The sequence below is a fragment of the Mustela lutreola genome, chromosome 3, assembly GCF_030435805.1.
Source record: "Mustela lutreola isolate mMusLut2 chromosome 3, mMusLut2.pri, whole genome shotgun sequence".
In the NCBI taxonomy this organism is placed as follows: Eukaryota; Metazoa; Chordata; class Mammalia; order Carnivora; family Mustelidae; genus Mustela; species Mustela lutreola.
In genome coordinates, this window is record NC_081292.1 from 137,213,714 (window position 1) to 137,225,024 (window position 11,311).

An 11,311-nucleotide genomic window follows, 5' to 3' on the forward strand; every position below is an offset into this window, starting at 1 on the left:
AATTCCGAAGGATTAATAGAATCCTTGAGCTGCCTACTTTCTCTTCGTATTATTGAGAAAAATGACATAGATGTACAAATATATCTCTTAGAGTATATATTACTATGTCGCATGCCTAGTTTAGTATGCTGATGGTTACATGCATTCCTTGGTAATTTGTTTGATGGTCATTTAAAATTTTGTATTTAAAATTTATCAGTCACATTCAACTTCATGTTTGCAGCCATTTTCAAAAGTGCGTATTGGAAAAGTTGTCATCTTAATGCATGAAATCAAGAAGTAGAAGTTTGTTTTCAAAATCACAGTGAATTAAATTGAACAATAGACAATAACCTAGCTGTCGTTCTCAGAATGCAATGTCATGAATGAATTATGATTGAAATGCTATTTTGTTTAGGGTGTGTGAAAATGTTACATTCCCATTCTGGTGTACACTTCATGCACATACATCATTTTAACATTGATATGTCTCTTACACTGGCTTGCAGATAGCTGCCTTACGTGATCCTCATTGCCTGCTTTCCTTTGCATAACATTGTGACTTTATAGCTGTATTAGTTCGAATAAACGCCTTCTCACTTTATTTTAGCTAATTATTTATGGTTATAGTTCTTAATAGATATTTTTTAAATAGTTAATTCTCAAAAATATAATAATTTAATCTGCAATCAAAAGGATCAGAAAGGGCGTTTATTCCACTCTCTGCAAGTCAGGTAAGAGTTTCCTCTTAGCCATCAAAAGAACAAAGTTTTCCTGATCTCAAAACAAACATGCACAGGAACATGTTATTTTGAAATGCATTTTTGCTTGTTCAAGAAGAAATTTCAACAGTCTGAAGAAAAGACCAGACAACGAACGATTTTCGTGTCAGAATCTTTTAAACAGAGCATGGTGTTGCGTTTATTCGAACAAATATGGTGAGTGAATTTTTTTTTATGGATTTGTGAGAATCTGTAGCATGCATTTTATTCTATTTCCTATTTTGCAATTTCATTTATTTTCAACTTTTTCAAATACTACGGAAAATAGTAAAATGCTTTATAAATTACTTTTTTTTCAGAATTGTTCTCCGAGGGGGAATCTGAACATTCCGAAAGAGATATGCGCGATGCCTTTTCAGATTCTGAAGACTTAGACCACAGCTCCATGGCTGCTAAAAGATATGCAAGTCGAATATCATCTACGAGCTCCTGGCCCGAATATTTCAAGCCTTCTTTTACCCAAAAACTTACCTTCCAATATGTTTTAGAAGGGGAACCTGTTGTTTTTACGTGTAAATTAATTGCTTGTCCAACTCCAGAAATGACTTGGTTTCATAACAATCGGCCCATCCCAACGGGTCTTCGACGGGTTATAAAAACTGAGAGTGATTTACATCATCACTCTTCCAGCTTAGAGGTTAAAAGCGTCCAGAGCAGAGATTCTGGAAGTTATAGATTATTAGCAATGAATAGTGAAGGGTCGGCTGAATCGACAGCATCATTGCTTGTTATGCAAAAAGGGAAAGATGAGAAATGTTTAGAATTTCTGAAAAGGGCAGAGCAGACACATGGAAATACGGAGGCTTTAGCTGAAAGGAGAGAAGACAGGATAGAGGTTGGCCTGAGGTTTACTGGTTCTCCCTTTAACAAAAAACAAGACGTAGAACAAATAGGAATGATGAGGACGATACACTTTAAGACAGTAAGTCCAGGCAGGAAAATGGACTTTCCCTATGAGGAGGAATATTTAGAAAGTAAATCTGACATAAGGGAATGGCTTAGCGTAGGTGAAAGCTTCCTGGACAAGGAGACCAAAATGAAGTTGCAACGTTTGCGGGAAGCTAGAAAAATGTTAATGGAGAAGAAGAAATTATCTGTTTCAGATGTGTCCTCTGAAATAAGCACAAGAACTCTGAGAAGTGAAACTAGGGATAAAGACCTTCTGTTCTCTAGAGAGGAGCTGGAAGGCAGGTTTGTATTGGATCTAGCCAAAAATAGGGATAAAGTAGATCATTCGTGTGAGGGGATTGTCCAAAATCCACAGGTCCTTCCTGATCAAATGGATCAAAATGTAGAATCTGGAGAACCTCCCCCAAGCTTTCAAACTACTGTTGATGAAGAAATTCTCCAGACTGAAATAAGAATGAGCCAAGAGGAGTTTCTAAGAGAAAGTCTCCAAAAAGACCATTTATATGGTAGGATTCTGGTAAGCGAGGATACCCATGGAAGAGAACTTGAAGAAATTATGACCAAAACTGAAATTGGAAGGTCCTCTAGACATATCACTGTTGTAAATGAGAACGAGGAAATGTTTGAGACTCCTGAAGAGGTGTCCCAAGTTGTACCACACACCAGTGAAGCTTTGGGTGCAGTTATAAATATTGAAGAAAATGCAGAGCTAGATAGTGAGAATGTAAGAAATGACGATTTGAGAGAAGTACAGCACTTTACTTCCACTGAAGCTGATGAATTTGAAACTGAGCAAGAAGGAAGGACCACAAGATTTTTGGAAAGTTCTTTCCAAAAGCATCCACAACGTTGCCCACCTTCATTTCTTCAAGAAATTGAATCTCAAGAAGTTTATGAAGGTGACAGTTGTAAATTTGTGTGTCATTTTCAAGGATATCCTCTACCCATAGTGACGTGGTATAACAATGATCTACCAATCCCACGTCACCGAGACTTTGTCACTCACACCTCGGAGAACTATTCAGTATTAACTTTTTCTTCTGTTCTTCCTCAAAATGAAGGCTCTGTTACCTGTGTGCTGTTTAACCAATACGGAACAGTAAAAACAACTGGTGTACTTAAAGTGAAGGCAAAGCAAGGACACGGGGTTGATACACGTACAGTCCCAGTGTTGTGTGAATACACTGATGAGGAAGAGGAGCTGGCATTGGTGTTTGACCAAACAAAAGGCATTCAGCCATCTTGGAGACAAGACGGTCGAAAACATCTCCAAACCAACTTCCCAGTTCCTCCCTCTGCAGACGCAGAATTGCTTTCCTTTCCTGTAGAAATTCAGATAACAGCAGCTACTCCAACCCCAGAACAGGATAAAGAGTCAAGAGAATTGTTTCTCCCTGAGGAGCTGGAACCTACAGTAACACCCCAGGATGAAGCTCCTCCGTCACCAAAACACAAATTTATATTTTCTTCAGATATTACTAATGAGCCACCAAAAATGTTACAAGAGATGCCAAAGCATTCCAGGTGTAGAGAAGGGGATTCCATAGTATTTGAATGTATATTGTCTGGTGAGCCTAAACCAGTCGTGACATGGTTTCAAAATGGGCTCCTATTAAAGCAGACCCAGAAGTTTCAACTTGAAGAAGTTAATTTTAGCCACAGATTATATATTAATGATATCAATTATCAAGATTCTGGAGAATATAAATGTGTTGCTCAAAACAGTTCAGGAACCATTGAGAGTGTTTCAAATCTGACTGTGGAACCGGTCACTTGTAGGGGGTATAGTCATTTGGAAAATACTGGTGGAATTTATACAAAATATTCCAGAGCTCAACAAATTCAGGGAGAATCTGTAAGGGCCCATTTTTATGATTATCCGCCTGGTCCTTTTATTCCCCAATCCAATATAAAAGAACATTCTGTAAGGGAATGCTTTCAAAGCCTTGAGACAATTGAACAGATAGATCAGAAAGATCAGGTTTGTTGCACATATTCTAGAGAAAAACTACCCAGATTTATACAAGGTGCTTCTAGAGCCATAAAAATCAACAAGCCTGTCAGAGCCAAACTCATGCAGTGTCAGGGTGAAGGGAGAGAGGGACACATAGATGAAAAATCAAAGCTGTACCAAGCCGAGGGTACTGTTTATCCATTTGTTGATGATTTCAGTGAAGTTAAAAGAATTAGGAAAGAGGTAAAAATTGATTTCGGAAAAGTTGGTGATGCAGAAAGGGAAAATGTGCAAGAATACGCCCAAAGAGACTATTTACCAAATGTCCAGTCTGAGAGAGCTTCTGATAGCTACAATCCAAAAGATTCATCTCTCATCATATATGAAGAACCCTTTGAAGAGAGACACTACCCAAGGAAAAATGTGAAGCATAGAATCATTGCATTTGAAAAGTTACAACATGTAGAAAAAGGAGTTCTAGAAAAAAGACTTACCAGGAAATCATTTGTCAGTCCTCCTCAGAGGAAGCTTGATGACAGAGACTTTCCTTTTAAGCAAAGAGAATCAAGATCAAGTAACCTAAATGCAAATATATATCAGGCAGAGACAATGTCTCCAGACACTGAGCCAGATTCATCTGACATTGTAATGAATTTAAAGCTGCTTTCTTCTCAAATGTATAAGGAATTTGAAGTACAAGAGGGGGAAAAACAGAAAGAAGTAGGTCTTATAGATCAATCTGTAATTTCTGGAAGGGCTGAACAGGAAGCACCCATTACATTTGACTTAAAACCATTCCACTCACAAATAGAAAATGCAGATCGAAAATTCCAAGCATTAGATGGTGGTCAACCCGAAGAAGCTGGTTTTAAAATCCAACATCCTGCTTCTGAAATAGCTGATGCCGAGAGCATTGTATTTGATCTAAAACAAATGTATTCTCATATAGGAGATCCAGCTAAGGAATTCCAAGGGCCAGAAACTGAGCAACAGAAAACACTTTATAAAGAAGAAATAGCCGGCACTGAAACATCACAATCTGAGACACAAAATACCTCTAAAAGTGTGCTGAATAACATTTTTACCAGTCCAGAAATGTCTTCCAGTCATGAGTTTTCACATAGGACTGTGATGGAGAAGAGGCATTTTGATGAAAATATTCTTTCTTTGGAAAAACATACACAAGAACATAATTTAGAAATTTTAAATCCTGATATTTCTCTTAAATCTTTTTGTGAAGAAACCCACAGTGGATCATGGACCCTACTTCAAACCTCATCTCCTGATGTAGGAGAAACTGATATTTCTGAGGAAAACAGTTCTCTAGAAAATGGAGGTAGAAGTTTCATTTCACATTTGAAAAAAGCAGCAAGTGAGGGAAAGCTCTTAGAGGTCTATGAAAAGGAAGAAGAACACACTTTGGAAGCAGAGTCAGCATCATTTCAGAAGCAGGATGGAAGGACACAGGGATATGTCACTGGAATTTTGGGAGACCACAGAGGTGATGTTTACCAGGTAGCCGCATGCCACACAGAAGTGAGCCAGCGCTTTCCATTCTTAATGACTGAGGAACAGCAGGATCCAAATGAACAAATAAGGGAAAAAATTGATGCCTTTGGAAAAGAAAAATGTAACGAAGTTCAAGTTCAGAATGAAACTTCTGTCTCCACTACTGAAGGAGAAGAGATAGAAACTTGTTTTTCTGAAAATCTGCCTAAATTGGATGAGGCATGTACAACAGAAGTAATGGACTCTGAGACCTCTCTGACAAAATATTTACTTGCTGCTGGAAAGCACGAAGTTCCTCAAACGAAAGACACCAAACACAAGGCAAACCTTCTCCAGAGTGAATCAATCACATCAATGGAGGTTGAAGAAGTAACTTTCAACACTGTGTATGAATATTACAACCAACAACAGGAATCATTAGGTCGCCCATTTTCCCCTGAATCTGATATTTCGATTGATGTAGGAAGTATAAGCAGTGAAGAAATCTCAGAGTTAGATCAGTTTTATACCCCACCATCCTCTGTTGAACATTTCGAAACTCCAAAGTCTCCTGATTTCTATTTCAGTCCTTCAGATACAACTAAACAGTTCGCAACAAATTCAGGAGGTGAGACTGTGGGAAGAACTACAACTTTAGAGGAAGCTGCCGAAAGGTACTCTACACCTTCAGAAGGAGAGGTAGCAGAGAGATACTCCACACCTCCAGGAGAGGCACTGGAGAGATATTCCACACCCCCAGGAGAGGCTCTTGAGAGATATTCCACACCCCCAGGGGAGGCTTTAGAGAGATATTCTACACCCCCAGGAGAGGCACTGGAAAGATATTCTACACCCCCAGGGGAGACAATAGAGAGATATTCTACACCTTTAGGAGGAGAAACAGTTGAAAGATATTCTGTTCCTACTGGAGGACCAAATCCCATTGGAAACTTAAAAAGGTACCCATCAAAAATAGAAAGGGAAGACAGTACACCAAATGAACATTTCCATACACCTACAGAAGAGAGGAGTTCAGCTAATGAACTATGGCGTTCCGATTCATTTGGCACGCCCAGTGAAGCCATTGAACCAAAAGACAATGAAATGCCGCCATCTTTCATTGAACCTCTGACCAAAAGAAGTGTATATGAAAACACAACATTAGGCTTCATTGTTGAAGTTGAGGGCATTCCAGTTCCTGGTGTGAAATGGTATCGAAATAAATCTCTGCTAGAGCCAGATGAAAGAATCAAAATAGAAAGGGTGGGTAATGTGTGCTCTTTGGAAATTTCTAACATTCAAAAAGGAGAGAGGGGAGAGTACATGTGCCACGCCGTGAACATCATAGGGGAAGCAAAGAGCTTTGCGAAAGTGGACATAGTGCCCCAAAAAGAAAGAGCAGTGGCCCTCCCACCTCCAGTAACACATCAGCATGTCATGGAGTTTGAACTGGAAAACACGACATCATCAAGAACTCCTTCTCCTCAAGAAATTGTCTTGGAAGTTGAATTAAGTGAAAAAGACGTTAAAGAATTTGAGAAGCAAGTGAAAATAGTCACAGTTCCTGAATTCACTCCTGATCATAAAAGCATGATTGTGAGTCTGGACGTTCTACCTTCGAATTTAGCAGATCCAAATATGGCCTCGAGGGGGGAAGAAGGCAAAGATTTAAAAATTGATTTAGAAGTATTTGAAATGCCTCCTCGCTTTATAATGCCTATTTGCGATTTTAAAATTCCAGAAAATTCAGACGCAGTGTTCAAATGTTCAGTCATAGGCATCCCTAGCCCGGAAGTTAAATGGTATAAAGAATATATGTGTATTGAACCAGATAATGTCAAATATGTGGTCAGTGAGGAGAATGGAAGTCACACCCTTATAATTCGAAACGTCGGTCCATCTGATAGTGCGACATACAGGTGCAGAGCTATGAATCGCGTAGGAGAGGCTATCTGCCGGGGATTTCTCACCATGGGAGATTCCGAAATGTTTGCTCTGCCAACAGAGAAAAGCAAAGTGACTTTAAGCAGCTTGAAGGAAGAGTTAGTCTTAAAGAGCAAATACTCAGGCAGCTTTTTTGAATTTCAGGTGGTGGATGGGCCTCCCAGGTTTATCAAAGGTATCTCTGACTGTCACGCACCTTTAGGCACAGCAGCTTATTTCCAGTGTTTAGTCCGTGGCTCTCCACGACCCACGGTTTACTGGTACAAAGATGAGAGATTGGTGCAAGGTGCACGATTCAGTGCTGAGGAAAGTGGCATAGGATTCCACAACCTATTCATAACGAACTTAGGAAAAGATGATGAAGGAGAGTACAGGTGTGTGGCTATGAACGAGTCAGGAATGGCAGAGACCTGTGCAGCCCTGACCCTAACTTAGTATCTTGTGCAAAGTTTCAGTGCCTCCATAATGATCAAATTGATTGAGTGCTGCCATATTTTCCAAATTATATAGGTCCAATAAATTTCCAAATAGGTCTACTTGATCTGAATTTGATACATTGAAAACCCCTGGGAAAACAGTCTCTCTCTGTAGAAATCTCATGTTTGTAGGATATGTAAATATTCTGTGATGTCAACTGTGGAACCATCACTGTGTCAACTCTGCTGTGAATCATCAAGCATGATTAAATATCTCCGTGGCTACCTAACCGTCTGTACCGCTGCTTTACCCTCGTTCCTCCTCCACAAAAGAGTTTCAGTAGAATGCGTTCTCTTTTACCAGATAAACTATTTACGTAAAGTAAAACATAAGATGGAAGACCGGGTCAGATGACCTCCCAGACAGGTTGTTAAGGTAATTCTCCTCTCTGCTCTGAGTATTAAGTCATTTTTGAAATTGTAACCCTTTTGTATCCAAATCCAGGCTTACTGACTTGGACTTAGAATAGATAGAACAAATAACAGAAGCCAGCCTCACCCAATTGATAACTAGTTCTCTAATCTGTTTTACATTGCAACCTTAATATATTTGTTTGGCTATTTTAAAAACATTTTCATTATTAATATCCCTCCTCTTTGTAAATGTTTTGACTGTTGCTGGTTTTGAAGGGACCAACAGTGCTTTCTTTTTGGATGGAGTTCATCTAGACATTTGTACATTTGCAAAATATGCGAAGAAAGATCTTTCCACTTTTGGGAATACCTCTTTTTCTCAATTTTTAAAATATCATCAAATGTTAAATGCAACATTCACTTGATATTGACTTGGGGGAGAGGGGAAACTACTATATTACACTTATATAGAGATTTTTAAACTGTAGTCCAATTTCAGAATCTTTAACATTAGAAAATAGAAGGTGGGGCATTTTTATATCCAGCAATACAATAATTTGTATCTCAGATTATATGCAAATCACAAGATAATAAGCTTTCCCGTCATTTTTAAACTAACTAGAAATTTTTAAAACTAACTAGAAATTTAAAAGCATTCAAATTTAAGATATATGTGTCTCTAAGGTGACTTTATTTTTCAAAATTGTAAAAAATTCACAAAACTCTTGACAGAGTATCTGTGTGTCACTGTGAACCTAAATCTTCTCACATAAGATGTAATAAATAAAAGACAATTCAGTTTTCTTACCTAAAAATGAGGAGTTAGACCAAAAGACCTCAGAAATAATTGTTCAACTCTGCGATTCTGTGTCATCCTAAAAGTAATGTTTCTTAATATAATTTAGGATTAACTTTAGTTTTACAACAAATGATGAGAAAATAATAGAATGTAGTAATGAAGTTACGAATCTTTCCTCCCTCCAACTCTGAATTACTCTCTGTTACCTAGCAGCTGGATTTGTCCTCTGCATCAAACTTTTATGTACCATGATCATATTAGAAATATTGCTTTTAATTATAACTTAAGCAATTTAAATTTAATTTTCAAAAGAATTCATATATTCAATTATGTTTGTTTCTTTCATCTAACCATTTTTTATTCCCACAGTAGGAGTCCCTTAAAGGCTTCCCAAATTCAAGGAGCAGTTGAGAATGTGCAGAATATAGAGCAGTCAGGCTTACACCCCTCCTCACCCTGCCCCCCTAAAATATCTGTTTTCCTGTCTTGAGTCACCATAACTCATCCAGATAGATATACTATTGTGGAACAATCATTTCTGTTTCAACCAGTGAGTACATAGTGTCTGTGATAATAAGTATAGATATAATATATTGCATCATAAATCTCTGAAATAAAATTAGTTCTATAGTTTAGGGACTTTGGGATTTATTCTACTCTTAGTTACAAAATGGACGTTTCAATAAATTTAGAAATTCAGGTCATGACAAACAAGACAATGGCTGGCATAGGAAGGATAGAAGGAGGCAAGGGAGGAAGGAAGAAGGGAAAAACCTTGTAATGTCTTATTGAATTTAGAGGAAGGAAGGGTTTGATTTTGCTCATTAGAATTCTTATAGGCTCAAATGCAATGAATTGAGGATATTCAGAATAACAAATGACTGAAGGAAGAAAAATAAGCCTTGCCTTACTTACTTGGCTTACTTATTGTTGTAGATAATTAAATGAAATTTTTTTCTGATTCAGTGGCACATAACTTAAAATCCAGGAATATTAATTTCTCTGATGCTGGATAGAAAATTCATTGTATTATACGTAGTAAAGTTTAGACATTAGCTGCAGCTACTACATGTACTTTTAACTATACCTTTGATGTTTCAGCACATTTGAATTTTATTTACTGTATTTTTTATGGTCAATACACCATGTTAGAAGTAAGAGAATACAACTGAAAATACTTCAAATATTAGTGAGTTGGGATGATTTAAATATTCACATTCATTCCCTTTACAGATATTTTGGGACTTTAAATGAAGGGACATGAGTAATAAATGTAAAGTTAAGTAGTCACCATTAGAATATGAAATTAATCAATGGCTATGCAGTTTACTAATTTGAAATAATAAGTAACTGAATATGTATTCTACATGCCATTGGTAAATTTTGCCAGTGCATTTAGAACCATTAGACACTAGAGTTGTGCCTTCTGATGCTTCTATGCCAGCACAGAGAGAAATTAAGGCATGACTACTCCATATGATACAAGGGGAGTGAATTAATACAATAATAATTCTGCTTTTGGGAAAGGTAATAAAACTATTTTAACAGAGCTGTTCTACATTCCTAACAGATTTAGTGAAAAGCCTAATTCCTTCTTATCAAATTATGCCTGTCATCCGTAATACTGTTTAAAGAATATCTGTTATTCACTCTTGTTTTTCTGTTCAATAATGCTGTATAGGTATTTCTCACACAATAAAGTACAATCCCATTTTTAGTGTTGGAGTTATTTTCTTTCATTCCTGATTCTCCCATTTTATTGACTTAACAAAAAGCCTTATTATAAAAGCTCTGTTGAAATACTATGGCAATTTACAGGGACAAAGAAGGCAAGAATTTCTCTTAAGTGAAACCAATGATTCTCTTACAAATACAAATTAAGTATTTCTTATAGCCTCTTCTTCTTTTTTTTAAATAATAGCTTTAGTTTATAAGCAGTAACGGAAATATCAGTGTTTTATTTTGGAAATAATCAGTCTTCAGTTTGACAATGGCTATCATTCTTAACTCAAGAAAATTCTAAACATAAATAATAATTCTGGATCTTTTTGAATTTGATTTAAATAATTCTGAATTCTTTTATTTTAAAAATATAGGCAGCAGTTTTTCAAACTTTAGAATTGAGGTTATACCACAGAGAAAAATTCATAAAATAGCTTTAAAATTTATAAACTTACACAAATGAAGTGGATTGAAAGTTGCATGAGTACAGTATTTATAGTTATATAATATAAAATGAGCTAAGAAGTGTGCTTAGAATGTGAGCTTAGAAATGTGCTTTTTTTTTTTTTTTTTTTTTTTTTTTTTTTTTTTTTTTTTAAAGATTTTATTTATTTGACAGAGAGAGATCACAGTAGACAGAGAGGCAGGCAGAGAGAGAGAGAGAGAGGGAAGCAGGCTCCCTGCTGAGCAGAGAGCCGGATGCGGGACTCGATCCCAGGACCCTGAGATCATGACCTGAGCCGAAGGCAGCGGCTTAACCACTGAGCCACCCAGGCACCCAGAAATGTGCTTTTTTAAAAATCTTGAGATAATCTAATGATTCCAGGAATAAAGCAGAAGAAAGCCATCATCTGGTGTATAATTTTTTGACTTCTATTTTTTGTTGTTGTTAAATAAAATTGAT

The 11,311-nt window shown here is 36.9% G+C and overlaps 1 protein-coding gene across 4 annotated transcripts in view; it reads left to right on the top strand.

The window, feature by feature from the left end:
* TTN (titin) overlaps window positions 1–11,311 on the top strand; it is a 282,606-nt gene that overhangs the window by 61,578 nt on the left and 209,717 nt on the right. Inside the window, exon 46 of one of the 4 annotated variants that reach the window (XM_059166915.1) lies at window positions 1,061–10,437. The exons of the other annotated variants lie outside the window; for them this stretch is intronic. Coding sequence (XP_059022898.1) covers window positions 1,061–7,491 — 6,431 coding nt within the window. The 3' untranslated portion in view covers window positions 7,492–10,437. Of the gene's footprint in view, window positions 1–1,060; window positions 10,438–11,311 lie in introns of those variants that run through there. 4 annotated transcript variants of the gene reach the window in all.